Here is a 22,360-nt window from a genome sequence, read left to right as displayed (position 1 = left end):
GACCCTCCCTGCTTTCTTCCCCCACAACACACGCTGGCCCTGCCCCAGTGACTCCTCTGTGTATCTGTACTTAAAAGGGGGCAGTTTGGTGCAGATGTTGCTGATCTTTCATTTAAAACCTAGAAGGGTAACAACAGCCTCCATAAACCCCTGGTCCATCGTGCCTGCCTGTCCACCTTCCCATCCCCATCCATTGTCGGGGTCGTGGCTCGGGCTTTGGGCCATTGGCACAGAGCATCTCCAGGGGGGCACTTGCCCTGGGTCTCTGCTGCCAGTTAGCTGGACAGGTGCTCCTGGGTCCACTGCGAGTCGGTGCCTGGGGGCCTATCAGTTTCCTGCAGGTCATGCTTGGGTTTGGGGACAGAGAGGCGTGGGGTCCTGCCCAGTGGCTGGTCCCCTCTTGGCACCTGTGCTCACGACTTCTCTCCTGACTCAGTCGGCGTCATCTTAGATGAAGCCCCCGCCTCCTCCCCGCACACCCCCCTCAGCCCCCCTGGGCTCTGGCCATGCAGAAGCCCTGGGCCCCAGGCGCTCGGGCAGGCCTCTCCAGGGAGAAACCTGCGTGCCTCACTCTCGGCGGGGTAGGGGAGTGTGGGTGGTTGTGTCCCTGGCTTGTGAGTCGTTCACCACCCTCACCTACCTCTTTCTCTCTAGAACTCGCTGGTGGTGGAGATCCCGCCTTTCCGCAACCAGAGGATAACCAGCCCTGTGCAGGTCAACTTCTACGTCTGCAACGGGAAGAGGAAGCGGAGCCAGTACCAGCACTTCACCTACCTGCCTGCCAACGGTAACGCTCTCTTTCTAACCGTAAATGCTGCCAACGAACCCACGGGGTGCTTTTCCTAAAAGAAAATCAGGGACCCTGACGTTTCAGTCGCTTCAAACCGTGTGGTCGCACTGTGGGCCCGGCCGTCATGTCCTGTTAGCAAGATCTCATCGTCGGTTCCTTCCAAACAGAAGTGGAGCTTTTGGTGTGCTTTCCTTCATTACTGTGGGGGTGGGGCTGCATTTGGGGGTGATTACTGACCCTTTGGAGGCTGCTTGCCAATGTGAAACCGCCAAGGGGGTGAGAAGGTGCAGCTGTTTCGTTCTCAGAAGCTGATGAGGTGGCCTCGGCGTGAATTTAAATTCTCGAGATGCTTAAGGTGGAAATGCAAATAGTTGTCATGATTTTGCAGGGGCTTGAGAAATAAACCTGAGGCCTGAGGCTGGTGACTGGTGTGGTCATTCACTAACATGATGGTTCTGTCCCCAAGCTGACGTCCCACATAAAACTGTCGGCTGGAAAATTGCCTCTCCCCTCGGCCGGGAGGCTCTCGCCCCCAAACACCCGTTGTTGTTGTTGCGTCGCTCAGTCGCGTCCGATCTTTGCGACCCCATGGACTGCAGCACTCCAGGCCTCCCTGTTCTCCACTGTCGCCCGCAGTTTGCTCAAGTTCATGTCCATTGAGTCGGTGATGCTGTTTCACCAAACACCCTTTGCTTGAGCAAAAACACTTTGTTTACATGGTCCATTCACACACTTGAAGGGTGGTTTCTCGTTCTAAAAAGGCCTGTTTGCACCTGTTCCATGTTCCAGGCTATTTTCTTAAGGAGAGCAACACTGTCGTTGCTTCACCCCTGAACTCATAGGCAGTTGTTTCCCAGCAGAGCTCAGCCCTGCAGCCTGGTGCCCTGGCCCCCACCACCTCCTCCAGGCAGGCAGGTCTGTGTCCAGAGAGGACCGAGTCCTGATTCCGTTGTGTGATATAAGTGCAGCTGTTATACTGTGGCTTTTGTTCTGAATACTTGAGAGATCCCTATTATCTAAGAGGGAAATCACATACTTAGAACTAATTGCGAAAGCAGCTATGTCCTTTTGAAGATGTTTTTGGAGGCTTCAGTTTTCTCTTAAACGTGAAACCCTCTGTGTCACAATAGACTAGGTGACAGAAAGCCCTGGAAAACCTGTGGCCATCAGACAGTAGAATTAACTGTTTTCCAGGAAAACAGTAGCCAAGGCTCTCCAGGTTTGAATAACGTGGTTTTGCTGTAAAGTCACTGCGTCACGAGCGTGCACATGGACAGAGCCGCAGGAACGTGCTGCCGTGGGCCCATGCATGAGGAGAACCTCCGCCCTCCTGCCCTGGGCCTGTCTGCACATCTGTGGCCCACTGGGTGCACCTCTCAAGTCCTGCCTGCTGTTGGACACAGTACTGCAGCCCTGGTGGCAGAAATACTCATGTTGACTTGAAAATGTAACAATCACGTACTAATTAAAATTCAAGTATGGTTGACTAAAAATTGAATGTTATAAAGAAAAAATCACTGTCTGAAGCAGTTTAGAAACTAGTTTGAACATCGTTTCCTATATTTCACTCCAGGTTCACCTCCCACTAACACAGATGCCCCAGTGTTCACGGGGCCTTTCAGATGGGGGTACTGAGGCCCCCAAAGAGACGTTGCTGAGGTCGTGGGCGGGGCTGTCTTGGGGCCCCCATCTCCCCTTCCCTGCAGCTGTCCTTCAGTCCTGCAGGCCCCGCCACCAGCAGTGACCTGCCCCGACTCCACACTCTATCCTCTATGTCTGCCCGGAATGCCCCTTTCAGCTGGTGACCCTGCTCCACCCGTAAATCCTCTGTCCATCTGTCTGTCTGTCCAGAGCATGGCCGTGTGGCCTGGTCTCCCTTCACATCTCTCCTGGACATTTGCTTCATCCCCAGAGGCCAAGGGGGCCATGCCACCTGCCCCTGGAGCCCAGCCCTGCCCACCTTCCTGAGTGGTCTCCATGCCCCAAGGGGCTGTGATTACAGACACTCCACTGTACTGCAGGTTCCCTATGAGCAGCCCCTAGGCAGCCCTGACTTCTTACCAAATCACAGGGGCCATCCCTATATGTGTGTTTTTTTTTTTCTTTAAAAAAAAATAAATGCATGAATGAAAAAACAGAATTCAAGTTTCCAGTTTTGGGTTTGGTGTTCTTCCCACTGTCACTGCCTCCTTCAGCTTCAGGCTGAGTCTTCACAACAGTGGTGGTGCTGGGGGGGGGTGCAGGCGGGCAAATCCCCACATCCCCACCCTCTCCCCACATTGTGTCTCAACCCTGCCCTCACCCCCGGAAGCCTCGACCACAGGGAAACCCACCGCAGCCCCCTGTCCCCGGCCGTCCGCCACATAACGTTAGCATCAGCTGTTCAGCCTGGAAGGGAGTCCTGGCTGCTGGCCTACATGGGGCCCAGGCAGTTTGGGTCCCTTCCCTGGTGGCTCAGACGGTAAAGAATCCACCTGCAATGCTGGAGACCTGGGTTCAATCCCTGAGTCAGAAAGAACCCTGGAGGAGGGCATGGCAACCACTCCAGTATTCTGGCCTGGAGGGCTACAGTCCATGGGGTTGCAAAGAGTCGCACACGGCTGAGTGACTTTCACTTTCATTTTCTTTCCCTTGTGGGGAGAAGTCTCCAGCTGCGATGGGACACCCAGGGCGAGCCGAGCAGGCAGAGTCGGGCTCTGTGCAGTGTCTCTGGGCGAAGGCCGAGGGCAGAGCAGAGCAGACATCTATCCAGGCGCTTGTGCTGCAGACACAGCGCGTGCGGCTGGGGTGTTCCCTCCGTGTCTGGTTGGTCACCGTCTGGGTTTAACTCGCAGTCTTCTGAAAGGAAGCGTGCAGTCTCTGGGGTAACTGAGCTGAAGGCCCTGGTCCTGTCATGGGACTGAAACCTTCTGGGGAGCAGTGACGGTCCTTAAGTTCCCACGTACCAGCTGTGTTAAAGATGCAAAGCAGCCTGCCTGTGGGGGGCGGCTCCCAAGTCTGGGGGACGGCAGTGTCCACTTTAGCTGTGTCCCTGGGGCTTGCGTTCTTGGCAATGCCTGGTGCCCCTGGGACAGGCAGCCCGCATGCAGGGAAGAAGCCCAACTAATGACCTCAGGGTCACAGAGGGAAGTCTGCGTGCTACTGAGTTGAGAGTCCAGCAGAGCCTGGGGTCTGAAGAGCCTGTCTCTGGTCTGAGATGCTTCTAGCTGTTCCCTGGACTGCTGGCCGTGGCACCTGGCCCCCTGCCTGCCTTTTGCTCAGGACACAAGGGTCCAGGAGTTTTGCCGGGATTGCGAGAAAGCCCTGGGGACATTCAGGCGCCCACGTGGCCTCCGCCGATGGAGAAGCCATCTCCAAGAGCCTGAGGCCGAGGGTCGCACACTTGCTGGGTCCAGGTCAGCAGGGTGGCCAGAGCTGGTGGCCGGAGTCACGGGCAGGCAGCTGTCTCGCCTGGGCCGTCAGCCCCGCGACCTTGCCTCACAGCCAGCTCTGGGCTGACCTTTCTGCTGGGCGCCTGGCTCGTCTTTCCCCGAGTTTGTGGCACTGACATTCCATCCCGAGTCTTGACCTCCCAGAAGCCAGTGTGCACACCCGGCAGTGAGCTTCGGGGGCCGCCCCCAGGCCGCCCTCTGATCACTCCTCTAAGCCAGGCCTCGCGGGTGCCCACTCTTCAGCATCCCCTCAGGTCACAGATCCCAGTGGGCCCCTACGCCCCCTCCCCCCGCTGTATCACAGCTGCGTCTTTGTGGCCTTGACCGCAGGGAGCCGTGCCTCTGATCTGAGACACATGTGTGTGTATGCGTGCATGTGTGTGTGCACAACCTGAGTCACTTGCTTGGAGCACCCATGTCCAGAGCTCACTGAAGCTGGGGCTTCAGTCTGTCCCCGTCCTTCGCCCTGAGGGCCCCAGGCTGAGCTTTCTCATCTCGTCTCCTGGTAGGAACAGGGGGCCAAGGAGAGGGTTGCAGATGGACCTCTGTCCACACCAGGGCCCGTCTGGCCTCGCCTCGTCTCAGAGGACCCGTCGGCCCCCTGGCCAGGCAGGTGCTACAGCGTTCCCCCAACGTGGGCGGAGGGCTGGGGTGTCCGTCCTGGGCCTACAGCCCCTAAACTTCCGCCTGAAGACCGAGTGGGGCCGGGTGCAGGCGGGAGGGCGGTGGGGAGAGAGCCGCTGTGGTTGGTGGCCTGGCCAGTGTCCCTGGGTGTCCTGGAACCTTGCAAGTCAGCTCAGCCGTGTGGCTGGGGGGCCAGGCAGGGTGGGGGCTCGTGCGGGCACTTGGCTAGGTTTCTCCTGCTGTTATTAAACCCCAGCTTTATGGGTTCCCTCACAGCTCCAGCCAGGGACGAGGGATCTGTGTTTCTAGCTCTTTCCACATTAAACTTGCCACACGGGAGCTGGGAGCTGGTTGCCCGTGTGTCCAGGGCCCTGCTGCTGGCCCCAGAGGGACGAGTTGGGGGAGGGGGCTTGGACACTCTTTGCTGTGGGCCTCAGCTCCTTGCTGTGGGTCTGGCCTGCGTGCCGCTGGCCTTGCTGTCTGGAGCTGGTGGTGGAGAGCCCAGGCATTCGGGGGGGACTGGAGACTGTTCACCTCTAAAGGCCTCCATGGGGTCAGTACCGTCGGCTGTCTTGACCAGCGACTGCTTCAGGCTGCTGCCCGGCCTCGACTTTGCAGGGAGGGGTCTGAGCTTGGAAGAGAGGAACGATGGGGGTGGGTGAATCAGGGGCCTGAACTGGTGGGAAAGAACGTGGGCGCCCTTTCTGTGGGGGTCTGGGCCCAGAGCCCAGCACAGCCACACCAGGCATCCCCTGCAGAGACCGTCACACACTGTGGATTGAGGAGGGTGGAGGGTGGACACCGAGGGCCACCGGCCACCGAAACTCGAGGCGGTCTGAGTCAGGCATGAGGCCGGGCCCCCAGGCACAACCTCGCAGAGCGACTTGGCGACTCCAGATCCCCACGAGGCGCTCACACAGAGGTCACCCCAGGGCCCCCAGTGAGTCACAGCCCCGGACACGCAGCTGCCTGGACCAAACGCAAGAGGGTGAGGCACGGTCCTTCTGACGCAGCTTTTGCAGCACCGGGTGAAACCCAAAAGCGACCCACTCGTTGGTTCATTTTGTCTGTTCTGCCCGCCATCCATCGTCAGCCTAATCAGAGGAGTCAGATCCCCAGGCAGGGCCGACCCAGCGGTGCCATCGCCACGGATGGCCAGGCCGCCTCGCCAGCTCACACCCCACATGTCTGCTTTAGAGCCGTGAAGCTGGTCCATCTCAGCGTGCCCGAGCCTGCAGTTGCTCTGTCTCTTGGGGTCCCCTCGATGCTCCTGCAGAGCTGCCGGGCAGCACCCCCATCAGGCTAGACCGGAGCTCCCGCCAGCACAGACCTGAGGTCTCAGCGCCTCTCGCGGTTGTGAGGTTCCCGCCCCAAGCCGGGAGCTTGTCCTCTGAGACCCAGGACCTGATGCAAGTGCTTGGGGAGGCCAGAGCTTGTCCGCAGAGGAGGAGACGTCACTCTTGCCGTCGTGCACTCGAGTCCCCTCATCCTCTGGTCCAGCCGCCCACCCCCACGGCTCCCTTCTGCCCAGGACACGCACAGAGGTGTCTTCACCGGGGCTGGCAGCTCAGGCAGCTCCATGCCCACGATTCCTGCCTCAGAAACCATGCCCTGAAGTTCTGTTGCGGGTGTCTGTGTTCACAGCTCGAATGTCACGTAACAAACAGAAGGCAGTTTGGGCTTTGCTCTCCGGGAGGACAGCCTCTCCCGTGCGGGCGGGGCCGGGCGGGCTCACGCTCCTGCTGTCCTCAGGTGGCGCTCCAGGCGCCAGGGTGGTATCTCCCACAGAGGTCCCTGCCTGCCTGGAGAGCCTGCAGTCAGCTCAGGTGCTGGGGGTGCCAGGTCGGGGAGGGGGGCCTGGCCCACCTGGCTCACAGACGCCCCCCCACACTGTGTCCCCTTTGCTGTGTCCCCCATATCCCCCCGTGTGTCCCCCTCCCTGTGTCCCATGTCCCGTGTCCCCCTCTCCCTGTGTCCCGGGTCCCCCTCCCTGTGTCCCATGTCCCCTGTGTCCCCCCATGTCCTGTGTCCCCCTCACCCTGTGTCCCATGTCCCCATGTCCTCTGTGTCCTGCATTCCCCATGTCAATGGACAGTGAGACCCTCTCTCTGGACCACGGCCCCGCGGCGTCGGCCCCCTCCCCTCGCTGACCCGCCCCCTCCCTGCTGTCCGCCTCCAGACGCCGTCACCGGTCCCGGGGTTTCGCTGCCCAGCATCCGTGTGGGGCAGGTCCATTGGCAGCAGCCCCTTGGGCTGTGGGGTCAGCCCAACCCTGGCTCCTCCTGCGCCAGTGGAAACCGTGCTTGTTGGGCCCTCAGTCCCCTCCTAGCTGGACGTCACCTGACTGGGGGCCGTGGGGTCAGCCCAGAGGCCACGCAGCCGGCAGGTGCTTCCGGGGCCCAAGTCCACCCACACACGTGCGGTGTGGACGCTGGCCCTCGACCCAGGTGTGGCCATGTCCGTCCATCTGTCCGTCCATCAGAAGAGTGCCTCTTCTCGGTGTCTGTCACTGTTTCTTGTCCAGTCGTCTCCGTCTGCATACCGTGCCAGGTGTCGTGAAGAGAGCGGGCAGGTGTGCCAGGACCCCACGTCTGCCGGACGCTGCCTGGAAGTGCCCCCGGCGGGGCTGACTCGCTGGAGTCTCTCTCAGTCACCGTCCGGGCACCGTGTGAAGCCCCCAGGGTGGGCGGGGGGAGGGGGGTCATCTCCTTAAGAGCACGAGTTTCTTCCCAAAGGGAGCCGTCGAGATGGCCTCGTGCTGGGGCTTCAGGGTGGGGGCGAGCGCGGGATGCAGACACAGGAAGACGTCTGAGCGAGAAGGCCCCGCTCGGCCGGGTCACCGAGGAACCGGAGCTGTGCGCCCGTGGGGACCCGGGGGCTACGGGTGGGGGGACGCAACCTGGGTCACGTCCACCCTCTGTGGTGGGGACTCGGGGTCCGCATGGGCTCACGACCTGACGCCAGTGCCCACGGCCACACAGACGCCCTCCTGCTCCCGCCCTCCGCCAGCCCCGGTGGTGCGGCTGCCGCCGTGCAGCAGGCAAACCAGCCCCGGCATTTCCCCACAGCTCCGCCAGAGCAGGTGAGGTGGGCAGGGGGCTGGTTAAAGCGCTGAAGGGGCACCTGAAGAAGGAGGTGAGCCTGCCCTGGCACCAGGCTGAGAACGCGGCATGGGAGAGGAGCCCCGAGGGCATTGGCTTAACCTGCCGGACCTGCCGCTCTGAGGCCCTGGGCTCTGCACGTCGGCGCCGACGCAGAGCGTAACCGGTGTCGTCCGGGCCGCGCGTGCGCAGAAGCAGCCGCCCGGCTTGTCTGGTGACAGGCGCCAGTGCTGCCCCGTTGGAAGGCCCCGCCCCAGCGCGCCCCCTACCGCTTCCTATGGTCCTGGCTGGAAGCCTGCCCCGCTCCGCAGCACGGTCCAGGCAGGCGGCCGGCTCCTGGAGAGGCCACCTCGCCCGCACGGGAGCCGCCTCACACCGGGCTTCTCAGCGGGCAGCAGGCAGGCGCATCGCGGGGTCTGTGACCCGTGGGACTGGTGTCTCCGTCAAGGCCCCCGGCCCCCTCTCCCCACCGCCTCACTGGGATGTGGGACTCAGGGCTGGAGCTCCAATCAGGAGGCACATGGGGCTCGGACCCAGTCGAGGCGTCTCCTGAAGCGGCTTCCACGTGGGGCCCCAGGCTGAGGGGACGGTGCTTACTGCAGAAGCCCCAGGCTGTGGCCGCTGCTGACCACGGGTGTGCAGATTGGAGGGGAGGGGTCGCATCTGAAAGTGGTTCTGCACACGCCCTCGGACGTGGGGCCCACAGGCACACCGAACCTTGGGGACCCAGTCTGGACTCGGAACAGCCCTGGGCCCAGCGCGTGCCCTCCCCTGGGGCCTGCGGTCTCTGCATCCTGTGGCATCCGTGTGGGGAAGTAGCACACCCACGCTGGAGGGGCGGGTCTTGCACACACCCACGGGGCCATGGGAGACCCGCAGGAAGGGGGACATGGAGTCATGGGAGACCCGCACCCACAGTGCCGCAGGAGACCCACAAGAAGGGGGACACAGAGTCACGGGAGAACCGCACCCACAGGCCACGGGAGACCCGCAAGACGGGGGACAGGAAGTTCTCGGGAAACCCGCACCCACAGGGCTGCATGAGACCCGAAAGAAGGGGAACACAGAGTCTCGGGATACCCACACCCACAGGGCCGTGGGAGACCTGCAGGAAGGGGGACACAGAGTCACAGGAAACCCGCACCCAGTGGGCCACAGAAGACCCTCACGAAAGGGGACACAGAGTTACAGGAAACTCGCACCCACGGGGCTGTGGGAGACGCGCACGAAGGGGAACTTAGAATCACAGGAAACCCGCACCCATGGAACCGTGGGAGACATATACCCATGGGAGACCCACAGGGCTGCTGCGGGAACCAGGACCTGCGGGTGTTTCCCGACATGCAGTCAACCTGGGTCAGCTGGCCTTTCTTCGTGTCCGCCAGCAGCCTGTGAGGCATCTCTGAATCCTGCCCAGTGGTATCTGGAGCCCCTCACACAAAGCCCTGGCAGCTATGTGCTCGAGAGAGAAGTCTCTCGCCCAGCAAAGGACCGCAAGTGATGCGTGGGCACCAGGCAGGCCAGGGCTGCGGGAGTCAGCCTGGCTGATGGAGACCGACCAGCGCTGGGAGTGAGGATGCCTGCCGTGCCCACACCTGCCATGCTGGACACGTCCTGTCCAAGGATGCCAGGGACGCCCCAGCTGTCCACCCGACCTGACTTTGGGGATGGGAGTGATGACCCTGGCTCTGCCCGCAGGACCCACATGGTGGCCATCACCCGCTGTGCTTCTCCCCAGCCTTCCAGCTGCCGCACTGCCTGGGGACCCGGTGCCTCTCTGCCCGCACAGGCAGGAAGAACGGGAACAGGGCTGCGGAGGGGGCACAGGGAGGGCAAGACCAAAGGGAACAACTCCGCTAGGCATCCCGGGTGCAAGCCGGGACCTGGTGACGCTGAGCGGGGCCATGTGCTCTCACGTCAGTGTCCCCAGGTCCCAGCTACGCGGCCACGGCGCTGCCCAGGCGCCCTGTGGACGGGCTTTGGGAAAGCCGGTCCTGGTCCTCCAGGCTGCTGTGGGTTGCAGGCACCAGCCATAACAGAGAACAGATGTGCACCCGCACTGGCTCGAGACTGTGTTCCAGCAAAGCTGCGTCTGAGAGGAGCTTTATTTACTTAAGGCGGAGGCTGGGTGCGCGGAGGCCCGCGGGCTGGGATGGCGAGGGGCGTTCCCTCCACGCCGCCCACCCCAACTCCAGGAGGCCAGCCCCACACACACGAAGAGGCGAAGACGTGGTCAGGAGGATCTGGTGACAGCTCATTGTCCTTCCTCCTACTGCGCACTGCAGCGCTGGGCGTCTGTTGTGAAATCAACTGTGCTCTCACCAATCGCTCTCCAGGGAACGCGACCATCAGCGTGTCTCTTGTGAGCGTGTGTGTAATAGACAGCAACCAAGGAGAAATGAGACACAGGAAGAGAGCCGCCAGGCAGGGTGGCCGTGGTGGAGCCCAGCCCACCGCAGACCCCAGGGCACAGGGCTCAGCGCCCTCGGGGCCTGGTCAGGCCCACAGCCTGGAGGGAGGGAAGGGACAATCCAGCGCCCGTGGTGCCACTTTCCAGCCTGGCTTTCAGCACGCTGGGAGTACCCAGAGGCACTGCGCAGGACCCTGTGGCCGTAGTCGTGCATTTTCCCCTGGGAACGAACCTGTGCGCAGGAAGGAGGGCTGGCATTCTTGCTGGTATAAAAGCGTTTCCTTGTCTAGCGGCTGAAGGCTTCTCTCCTGTAGCAAGTGGACACTCGCCTTTTCTATTGGATTTTTATTGATCTCTAAGCGCCATCTTACTCTTTGCTCAAGTTCACCCCATGTCAGACATTTATCAGTATGTCGGTAGCAGCAGAAACGCAGTAGTACATCCAAGTTAAAATTTTCGCTTTGATTGCTACAAATCCACGGGCCCTTGGGTCCAGGCTTCTGCTACAGCTCGCAGATGGGTTTTTATAGCACATTAGTGCCGCAGGAGAGTCCAAGGAAAACAGTGCTCTCGGCCTGAGAACCAGCTGCAGCTCTCCCGAACCGATGACTCACGCCCTCGTTTTAATTGGGTGGGAGAACCAGGCAGGAGACACACAGGGACTCAGTCAAAGCGCTGTTTGTTTTCAGAGGGTATCCTAGCCACAAGCCCGCCCCGGTGCTCCCATCTGCAGCTCATGTTTATTTAATTTTTTTTTTTTCCTCCTCGCAGTTCCAATCATAAAAACGGAGCCCAGCGATGATTACGAGCCTGCCCTCACCTGTGGACCAATGAGCCAGGGCCTGAGCCCGCTCCCCAAGCCTTGCTACGGCCAGCCGCTCGCCCTGCCGCCCGACCCGGGAGCCTGCCTCATGCCTGGCTTCCCACCCCGTCCACAGGGCAGTGCCAGCCCTGAGCTCCACGACCTTTCCTGCGCCCCTTACGGCTCGGCCACGGCCGGCCCGGGCCACAGCCCCCTCGGACTTCCGCGGCCAGTCGGTGGGGTCCTCGCCAGCCAGGAGGCGCCAAGACCCTCGGGTGTGCCTCCCGGGCCCCCCCAGCCACCGCCCCCCACTCTGCTGCAGCCACAGGTGAGTCCGACGTCAAGCGGTAGCTGCTCCCCGGGGCGCCGGCCAGCACTCTGTCCCCACAGCCCCTCCTCTCCGCTGCCGCCTGGGACCCGAGAGCTGACCTGCCTGCAGCCCTGTGGCCCAGCGCACCCCTGCGGGACGGGCCACCAGCAGCACCAGCCACCTGAGGTTCCGAGCAGCGAGCCCGCCGCCGCCCGGCCCCCGCCGCCGCCCGAGGTGCGTGAGGACAGTAATCGTAGTCTGGCCCCCATTCCCGTAACGGTCAAGCGAGAGCCTCAGGAGCTGGACCCGCTCGACCTGGATGACGGTAAGTGCCCGCCACAGCAGGCGCGCGCCCAGCCCTGGGCCGAGGGGCCCCGGCCTGGAGCGTGCCCACCGCCCCGGGAGTGTGCCTGGCATGTGTCACACCAGGAAGTACCGGCGGTCAGCAGTGCCACCGCCGGCCAGTGGGGGACGCCATCCCCGCCCAGAGGGTGCCTGTTCTGTGCATCCTGGGGGCACGTGGTCCCTGTGGCAATGCCAGGTGTGGTGACCACGGTCCCTGGAACACGGCCTCTACCAGCTGAGATGTCCCGTGAGGACAAGAGGCCTCCTTGGACTCGGCTGTGGGCCCAGCTTGTTGCTTAGCGTCTGAAGTGCCTCTCTAGTTATGTGAACCATCATTAAGTGGTCAAATAGCTAAAAGTGAGTGGCTTTCGCTCTGTTTAGCTTGTGAAGCCATGTGTTCTGTGCGTGTTGGCTGTCGCGTCCAGCCCTTTGCAATCCTAGACTGTAACCCTCTCGGCTCCTCTGTCCATGGGATTCTCCAGCAAGAACACTGGAGTGGGTTACCCAGATCCGGGGGCTCTTCCTGATGCAGGGATCAAGCCCGTGTGTCTCTTGCACGGGCCGGCAGGCTCTTCACCACTGTGCCACCTGGGAGCCCGGTGATCGGATGGGGAGGTAGGGCGGCACTCCAGCGCACCCACCCAGCGCAGTGCCCACTCCGCGGGGACGAGTTTGGGTGGATGTAGGGCGTGTTTTGGGGATGCCTGCAGTTAGGTTGATGATGCATACTTTCTGATATGAGGTCTTCCTATGAAATGATGATAGATGGCACCTGGTCGAGAGATTTTTTTTCTTGCTTTGGGACAAAAGGCCAGGGCCCCAGGTGTTGTCAGTTAGGTGACTCGGTGCTCACGTGGGCCCCGCATGGTGCATCCATGTGGGCGTCTGGCCTCTGTCAGCCAGCAGCCCATCTCCCCGGTGTAAGTCAGTCCCCGAGCAGGCTATGACCCAGTGCCCACCTGGCGCCCAGCTCCCCAGCTGCAGGACTTGGGGAACCCGAGAACCGCAGGACAGTCCTGGGCACGGCCCCACACCCCCAACCCCTGTCGGCCACCTCGGCCTTTCTGCCTCCACCGTTGAGGCTCCTGGCCTTTTCCCTGAAATCAGAGCCAGACATGTGGGCATCTTTCCATGACTGCCGTCTCCCCCACGCCTGTGTTCTGCCCCAGGGACCCTCTGGGGAGAGTCGCTGGGCGTGCAGTCCCAGCACCCACCCTCACCCTTGGTGCCCATTCCCACCTGAGGTGTGGGTACAGCCGGACCCAGGGCACATGGGCCTTCCTGGTGGGGACACCTGGTCACAGCCCCCAGCCCAGTGACCAGGAGGGCCCTGGGCCTGGCAGGTCCCCGTCCGCTCAGGTGGACCCCGGGCCTAGCAGGTCTCCTTCCGATTGGGCGGCCTGGGGCCCTTCTGGTGCCTCTCCGGCTCCTTCCTCACGCGAGCTCACCAGCTCATGAGTGTTCTTGTTCCTAAATGCTCGCTTCACAGCAGGCGCCCCCCTTGTGAGCTGTGCTTGTGGGTTCCTAGAGAGGCCATCTCTGCTCACAATGGTCCCAGCCCGGGACCCACTCGCTCACGGGAGCTACCGTGTAAATGCGAGTCAGCCCCTTGTCAGTCCTCGGAAGACCGTCTGGTGCAGAATAAAGGCATCATGAGCGTGGGGACCTGAGTCCCCAGCCTGGATACCAAGGGGGTTGGGGCAGATCTCACTGGTCCTTTCTGACTGGGATGGTAGCAGGGGTATGCAGGTGTCATGGGGCGAGTGGGGGCCTCGAGGGGTTTCTGTAATGCTTGGATGACTTGAGAGGGCCCGAGTAATCTAATCCCTCACCGGCCTCACCTTTACACGTCATATGTGGTCGAGGTGTCTGAAAATTAATTTGTGAAGAGGGTTGGTGTCCAGGGGTATGCGCAGTGTGGCCCCAAGGCCTGATCCCAGGGGTGTGTGGTGCAGCCCTGAGCCCTGCAGGGAGAGGGAATCCGTGGGCTGGGGCCGATCCCTGATTTAGAAACAGGCCCCTGTGAAAGGTCTGGAGGGGATTGGGGAGAATCGTTGGAATTCACTCCAGGCCACGTGGGTCTCTACTTGTGTCTGGGTTTGAAGTTGCAGCCAACTCAGGAAGGTATGGACAGAGAAGATGGAAACAAGGGTGAAAAACTAAATCAGAAAATTAGAAACCATTGGTTTCAAGTAGCCTTGACATTAACAAGCAGACACTCCATCCTTGTCATTTGAGCCCAGGAAGAGGCGAGAAATGGGGTTGACTGACGGTACAGACCAGGGAACTAGGACGGAGCGGAGGGTGCAGGGGAGTCTCCTCCCCTCAGGACACGGGGGCTAGCTCTGGTGCCGCTGGGGGGCCTGCCCTGCCCTCTTCTGGGCTTTGTCCTGCAAGCCCTGGCACCACCCTCAGGGCAGGAGGGCCCGGCGTTTGCTGTGGCTCCCGTGGGGAACTCAGCCTCACACAGGCTCAGGAACAGAGCGACTGTGCGTCTGACCCCACGGTGACAGTTCAGGGCACTTCTGCCAGGCCGACCCCACTGTGATGGTTAAGGGGACTTCTGCCAGGCTGACCCCACGGTGATGGTTAGGGTGACTCCTGCCAGGCTGTGCGCCCTCCCCACTGGGCTCTCAGAGGTGCTGTGTTGGCCGATAGGAGTCAGGGGCCTGTGGGGGCTCCTCGGGCTTGCTTGTGATGCTCGTGGTGCCAGGCCTGTGAGCAATGGGAGCTCGTTTCATGCGTGTCTGGTGTTTTATTTGAGGTTTCGTTTTCCAGAAGTGTAGAGTAAAAAGCGCAATAGTAGCACAGCATGTCCAGTTCCAGGGAGCCAGGGCGTTTGGAGCGCGTGCGTGAATCTTTCAGAGAGAGGAAAGGTGCCATAGCTTAAACAGGACGCCCGTGCTCCATGCAGAGTGAAGCCCTGTGCACAGCAGGCCGGTGCTGGTGCCAAATCTCCGTTTGCTTCAAGGACATGCCTCAAGTGAACCCATTTCTTTGTTTTTCAGGTGTTTTTGCTGTTGTATCAATAGTGTCTGGCCCATAGGTAACTTTGGTTATAATTTATTCTTTGTTTCAACAACATTCATGGAATTTAAACTTTCATTTAGGATTTCTCAATCATGGCGGTATCACTGGATACCTTTTTTAAAAAAATCAGCTTTGTGGTCTTCTCTTATTTTAAATGTGGATTGAATGTGTCATAAAAGCTCCAATGTTTCCTTGGTGGTTTCTGTGACCTGCTCCTCGCTGGGCTGAGCTACACAGCCGCCCAGCAACTCCCGCTCTGGGTGTATACATGGCAGTTCACACACACGTGCACAGCGGTCTGTGTGTCCTGTACTCACTCCCCGGGTGTGCACACTGTGGTTCCCACTCACATGCACAGCAGTCTGTGTCCTGGACTCGCTCCTTGGCTGTACACGTGGGCAGTTCACACGTGTGCACAGCAGTCTGTGTTGTGAACTCAGTCCTCAGGTGTATGTGTGGGTGGTTCACACTCGCGTACACACTGATCTCTGTGTCCTGGACTTGCTCCCGTTGACGTGGATCTGCTGGCAGCATTGTGAACGTCCCTGAAGCTCCGGGGCCTGTCCCGTCTTTTCATGGGGGACCCTGTGAGGACCCGGTTTGTGAGCCAGTGACAGTCTCAGGGTGTCGCTTGTTGGCCGCTGCTGACCCCGCCCGCATGTCCCCCCAGCCCACCCTGCGGCCTCAGCCACAATCGGCCCTTTCAGGCCCCTCCAGGGGTCTCGGGTTTCCAGAAGTCTCGATGTCATTAAAACAACAAGCAGGTGGAGCAGGCGGCCAGGCCGTGTCTGCCTGAGTCTGCCTGCGCCCCCCCCCCCCCACACCCCCCTTCCTTCCTGAGCTGGGGCTGCTCTGGGACCGAAGGCAGACTTTCCTCATGGAAAGTTTTACTAACCTGGCCCAGGGCCCAGCTCGGAGGCCTCCCCACTCCTAGTGATGATTGAAAGAGTCTGGATCAAACACGCTGGGTCGTTAGACGGTGGGCTCTACCCGCTGGGCGGAGGGCGCACTTGGTCATGCACAGGTCCTGAGGGTCAGTCCTTACGGCACGGCGTCCGGAGGTGGCTGGGGTGGGGACTACCGTCAGTCTGGTGACCCGCAGGCCTCATCTCCCAAGACAGGAGTCCCGGGAGCAGAGCCCCCGCCCACACTTCCCAGAGCCAAGAGTCTGGAAGGGCACAGAGCCCTTTCCACACTCGGCCCTGGAAGCCTCACAGGGACATGAGTCTGTCTGCACAGGGACCCCACGCCAGGCTGCCAGGGACGCCATGCCTCCAAGGGTCAGACGGTGTGAGACTTCGGAATAAATACCCTCCTCCCTGTCTAGATGGACCTGAATGACAGCTGGTGACGGCAGGAGCCCTGGACGCTGCCACCCCACCCCGGGCGGCGATCAGGCCATGTGCTTCTGTGGTCCTGGCCGCTGTGTGTGTTTCTGCTGCGCCCGCACTGCCGGGATCTGCCCCTCAAGAAAGGGGGGAGGCAGGGGCCACTCTGAGTGTCCGCTGAGTAAGGGCCTTTATAAATAGGCGCTGTGCCTGGCCCCTGGGACGCAGCCCGCTGGGCCATGATGGTGAGCGTCTCCTGGCCTCCTACAGCTCGGGTGACCCCGCGGCTTCAGTGTCCACCACTCAGGGCGTCCCTCAGATGCCGGATGCCGACATGAGCAGGAAGCGCCGGCCACCCAGCTCTCATCCAGGGTTCTTCAGCCCAGTTGCTTTCTGGGCAGTTGAGGGGCATCTGGTGGTTTGCTTTCAGCTAACGTTAACCTTCTGCCTTAATCCTAGGTCTTAGCTTACTTCCTTCTCTAAGTGGAGAATTGTTTGACGTTACTAATTTGAGGGAAAGAAAGAGGAATCTGACGTTGGGGGAGGAAGCGGAGGGAAGAGCTGGGAAGGTTTTGTGGAGCCAGAGCCACTTGGCTCTGCTTGGGCCAGAGGCTGGTGCTGGCCTGCCGTGCTGGGGCGCCGTGGGCGTGTCGCGGTGCATGGTCCCTGTAGGCTGGCCCCGAGGGGGAGAGTCTTGGCGGGTGAGTGTATCGGGACCAGAACGTGGTCTTCCTGGTGGATGTGCCTCTGCGGAGAGGTGGGCGCCTTCCCAGGGGGCTTAGTCAGTACCGCCCCCATTCCAGGCCTGCTCTCCATGGCTTTGCTCTCCGATGCCACACATTTCAAAGCTCTTCCTCACTGAAGAACAAGCAGGCCTGGCAGGTCCTCTCAGACACGTGAGCCCATGCCTGGCACACGGCTGTGCTCTGTCCCCAGAGCGTGACACCAGGGGAAGGGTACTCAGAAGCCTCGCTGCTGACGGGCAGTCAGGCCTGGGGTCTCTGAGGAGTGGTGACCGGGGCCGGAGGGCCCTGTCTAAATCTGCTGGACGCCTGTCTTTTCGAGAGCAGTAGGCGTGTGGCTGCCCTGCCCTAGAGGGCCAGGCAGAGGGCCCGCAGTGTGTGGCACTTCTGAGTGACCTTTCTGATACAGGAGTGTCCCTTCCATGTGGATTCCTGAAGGACAGTAACTGCCTGGCACAGCCATCCTCCGGGTCCAGGCGAGAAGAACCCGGACGGATGGTGTTCGAGAACCTGTGTTCCCATCAGAGCTGTATGTGTCCTACCTGACCCACTATCACCAGCACACAGAAAACCCAGGCGACAAGAACAGTGCCAGCGTGTGGGCTGGGCTCATTCCAGAGTGACTGTACATATGGTCTCTGTTGACGAATTCAGCCTCACAGCAGCCCTGAGCGGGCAGAACCGCCGGTTCAGCCACTGCTGTCATAGAGGGAGGCTGAAGCTCGGAGAGAGGTGTCACTGGAGCTGCTCACAGTGCGGCAGGGACAGAACCGGGGCCTGCCGTGACCCGCCCGCCAGCCCCTATGTCAGCGCTGGCTCTGGGCCCCCTGAGGTCGAGCTGTGTCATTAAGATGCAGTGAGCAAAGATTCTTGCTTAGGAGTCTAGCTTTCATGTGTGGACTCGCCTCGAAAGCCAAAGAGAAGTGTGGAGTGTGGTATGTGTTTCCTTCATCAGAGAATCTCTGTTATTAGTGGAGGCACTTTTTGATGACCCAGGGAGAACTGGGGGAGAGGCAAGACTTCCAAAGTGATGCAGAGAGGACCTTGGTGAGATATCAGTCCCTAAAAGCAGTAAAAACACCGACACAACTTTCAGATCAATTATTCCAGAACCTGACAACTACCCAGAGGCAGAGCAAACTGGAAGGCATTTATTCAAGGGAAAGTGGACCTTGGGAAATGATCTGTGGTGCTGTAACTCGGGGCTATTCCCCTCCCCCCACTCCGTGGAGTGTAGCCACACAGCCCAGTTCAATCCCTGATCAGGGGAACCATGATCCTGCAAGCCGTGTGGCATGGCCAAAAAAATAGACAAGCAACATGCAAGATGGATGTATTTGCAAAACAAGTGCAAATACAAGTGTCTTATAAAGGACTTATACTCAGCACATGTAAAAGCTGCATATCTCAGTAATAAGACAGCCTAGTCAAAAACTGGGTAAGAGATTTATGTAGACCTTTCTCCAAAGAAGATACATGAATGGCTAATAAATACATGAAAAGATACTCAACGTCATTAGTCTTGGGGAATGCCAGGAAGCTGCCTTTTCACACCCATGAGAGATGCTGTGAAAAATCAGAGACAGTAGCAACTTATGGAGAGCACGTGGAGAAATAGAACTCTGGCGTGTTACCAGTGGGGATATAAGGAGTGCAGTCACTTGGGCCGTGCCTTTGCCAGAAGACCCGACAATCCCACGCTCAAGACATCTACCCAGAGAAGCGAACACGTATGTACACACGAAGACTTGCACAGAAATGTCGTTAGCGACATTGTGTGTAATATCCAAACATGTGAAACAACCTAAACGTCCACGGAACAGAGTTAAACAGTGTGCTACGTCCATACCCACAAGGAGGAGTGCAGTACCGATTCGTGGTAGGACGTGGTCGAACCTTGAAAACATGTGGAGTGAAAAGGCCAGACACAAAGGACCACGTTTTATGTGGGTCCATTTATATGAAGGTGTCCAGAGAGGCAGCCCGGCCTGGGGATGTTTCTAGGTCTGGCCTCTTGTGCAGCGTCATTGGTATTACATATGGTTTTGCTAAAACACTCGATGCCAAAGGAGAGAAGTGCTTTGAAAGTGAAGGCATGTGTGCATCGTGTGTGTTTGCTTCTGTATGTGGAACATACACAGCCCTTTTTCAGTCGCGATGGGAGAAAACTCACAAATTCTATATTTATATGACACAAAATAATGCTGATAGCAGAGTTTCTCTTGGGGAATAAAAATATGTGTGCTTCTCCATCACTTAGTTTAGCTAAGTAAAGGATTCTCTTTAAAGTGTGAGGCATGTGGGTCCTCACGTTGGCTGGGCACAAAGCCTTAAGCCCCTTTACCCTTTCCAGTCTGAATTTTGGGACACCGGGTTCTTCCTTCCTTACAGATTACAAAGTGGACGCTTCCACACAGTTAAGAATAAAGACGGTCCATCCCCCCTCTCAAACATCCGCCCTTATCAGGCCCAGGGGACCCCGACTAATCACAGCCTGGTCCTGAGACAATGGGCCGCGCCGGCCTCCAGAGGACATGGACAGTTATCGCCCAGAACCCAGGGCTGGCTCTCTTTTGCTCTGAGCAGAGCGCACAGTGCTGGATGAGTCCTCGGTGGGGCAGGGGGCCTTATCAGCCCCAGCCCACCCACCCTCCCCGGGAAGGCTTCCCCACTCGCCCTATCAGGCTACACAGCTGCTGCTCTCCAGATACGGCCTGGGAGCGCCCTGGGCGGCGGGGGGAGACCGCCGTGATGCCCCGGCTCCGGCCGGCGGGCCTGGCAGGAGGAAGCAGGGAGGTGTGGCCGGGTAGGCCTGGCGTCCAGACGTGAACCAGGCCCCGCCGGCTCCCTCTGCTGCCCCCGGGGCTCCGGGGACAGCCCGTCTCAGGCCTCCCCATCCTCTCTCCATGTGCCGAGCCGGGTTGGTTTGCAGGCCACTCCGTGTCTCTGCGGAGGTTTCAGCCGACACTGGGCAGGGCCCCAGCAGCGACCTCGGGAGCTAACTTCTCACCTGTGAGTGTGAGTGAGGTCGGAGCGTTCTGTACAGACAGGAAACTCACAGACCAAAATCGGTGAATGAGAAGGTCACTGGGATGGGGACACCCGGGGGGGCACCCAAGAGGTGGGAACACTGGGGGAACACGCAGGGGGGACCCCCTGGGGGGGTGACACCTGGTAGGGTGGGGTCACCTGGGGGCGGGGACACTGGGGGACACCCAGGACAGACCCCCTGGGGGTGACACCCAGCATGGTGGGGACACCCAGAGGGGGATACCCAGAATGGGGGTACATGGGACACCCGAGGAGGACACCCAGGGTGTGGGGACAGCCGGTGGGGAGATACCTGGAAGAGGGAGGTACATGGGGGGACACCCGGGGGGGCCACTCCTTCCCCTCAAGGGTTTCCTCTGGGATCGTCTTGAGGATGGCGCCCAGGCAAGACAGCAGGACCAAGGTGACCTGGCTGCATTTGATGAGAGAAACCACACTTTGGGTATTTCCTCATAACTGCTGTCCCCAGACTGAGACTGGCCGGGAGGGGGCACACCGCGTCACGTGTCGGGGCCCCATCCTGGCTGCAGGAGAGCCTGCTGTCTGCTGCTCTTGGCCGGGCTCCTGGCTTTCACAGCGTCAGACTCAGAATCGCCTTTCTGTGCACTTTCCTTTTTTTTTCTGTCCACAGTAGCTGTTGCCAGCAAGCTGTAAACTACCGTATATCACTCAGGTTTAAGAACCTAAACTTTAAAACAAATTAAACTCTTGTTGACATTGTAATAAAAATCAGAATGGAATGGGCGGCTCAGTAGAAACGAAGTTCAATTATTTTTGTGGATTTAAGATTGTTTTCTGGGATTCGCAGGCTCCCAGGGCAGCAAGTGATTTCCTCTTGGCAGACGGTCGGTCAGAGGAAAAGCGGTGGTGGCTGCAGAGGTGGCCGTGCGGGCCGTCACTTGAGTGTTTGCTCTGGCGGCACAGGGCCGTCTGCAGCCACGCTGGAAACGCAGTGTCCCGGCCGTGTTGGAGGGGAGATGTGCAGGCAGCTTTAAGGCATTTTAGTTAAAGAAAGGAGCTGAAATCATGTATGTCGGAGACTGCCTGTCACCTCGGTGTTCTGCTGGATGGAAGACGGCCCTGGGAGCACAGGCCATTGTCCTCCAGCACCCATCCACTGTCCAGGCAGCGAAGCACAGCACCCTCTGCCCTGCCTGGCAGCCCCCCCCAGGCCTGTCACCCCCCACACACCCGTCACTTCCACATACCTGTCACCCCCACACACACCCGTCACCCCACACACACCCGTCACCCACCACCACACCCGTCACCCCACACACACCCATCACCCCACACACACCCATCACTTCCACATACCTGTCACCCCCACATACACCCATCACCCCACACACACCCATCACCCCCACACACACCATCACTTCCACATACCTGTCACCCCCAGACATACCCGTCACCCCAGACACACCCGTCACTCCCACACACACCTGTTGCTTCCACATACCTGTCACCCCACACACACCCATCACCCCACACACACCTGTCACCCACCACCACACCTGTCACCCCACACACACCCATCACCCACCACCACACCCGTCACCCACCACCACACCCGTCACCCCCACACGCACATCACCCCCACACACCCCTGTCACCCCCACACACCCTCGTCACCCCCAAACACACCCGTCATTTCGACATACCTGTCACCCCCACACACACCCATCACCCCACACACACCCATCACCCACACACACACCCGTCACCCCCACACATGCCCGTCACTTCCACATACCTGTCACCCCCACACATACCTGTCACCCCCACACACACCCGTCACCCACCACCACACCCGTCATTTCCACATACTTGTCACCCCCACACACACCCATCACCGCCACACATACCCATCACTTCCACATACCTGTCACCCACACACACACCTGTCACCCACCACGACACCCATCATTTCCACATACTCGTCACCCCCACACACACCCGTCACCCCCACACAAACCCGTCACCCCATACACACACCCGTCACCCCATACACACACCCGTCACCCCCACACACACCCGTCACCCCCACACACACACCTGTCACCCACACACACACCCGTCACCCACACACACACCCGTCACCCCCACACACACACCTGTCACCCACACACACACCCATCACCCACACACACACCCATCACCCCACACACACCCGTCACGCCACACACACCCATCACCCCACACACACTTGTCACCCCACCACCACTCCCGTCACCCCCCCATATACCCGTCACCCCCCACACACACCCATCACCCTCACACAAACCCATCAACCCCCACACACCCATCATATCCCACATACCTGTCACCCCTACACACACCGGTCACACCCCACCACGCCTATCACCTCCTACACCTGCGCCTATAACCCCCG

The 22,360-nt window shown here is 59.9% G+C and overlaps 1 protein-coding gene across 6 annotated transcripts in view; it reads left to right on the top strand.

Annotated features, from left to right (window-relative positions):
• NFATC1 (nuclear factor of activated T cells 1) overlaps positions 1–22,360 on the top strand; it is an 87,976-nt gene that overhangs the window by 50,322 nt on the left and 15,294 nt on the right. For 3 of the 6 annotated variants that reach the window (XM_061399466.1, XM_061399462.1, XM_061399461.1), the window contains 2 exons: positions 655–787; positions 11,128–11,793. In XM_061399466.1, coding sequence (XP_061255450.1) covers positions 655–787; positions 11,128–11,793 — 799 coding nt within the window. Of the gene's footprint in view, positions 1–654; positions 1,208–11,127; positions 11,794–22,360 lie in introns of those variants that run through there. The other 3 variants (XM_061399463.1, XM_061399464.1, XM_061399465.1) reach the window with 2 other exon arrangements.

Source organism: Bos javanicus, chromosome 24, assembly GCF_032452875.1.
Source record: "Bos javanicus breed banteng chromosome 24, ARS-OSU_banteng_1.0, whole genome shotgun sequence".
Classification (NCBI taxonomy): domain Eukaryota; kingdom Metazoa; phylum Chordata; class Mammalia; order Artiodactyla; family Bovidae; genus Bos; species Bos javanicus.
This window is presented reverse-complemented; position numbering and strand designations above follow the sequence as displayed.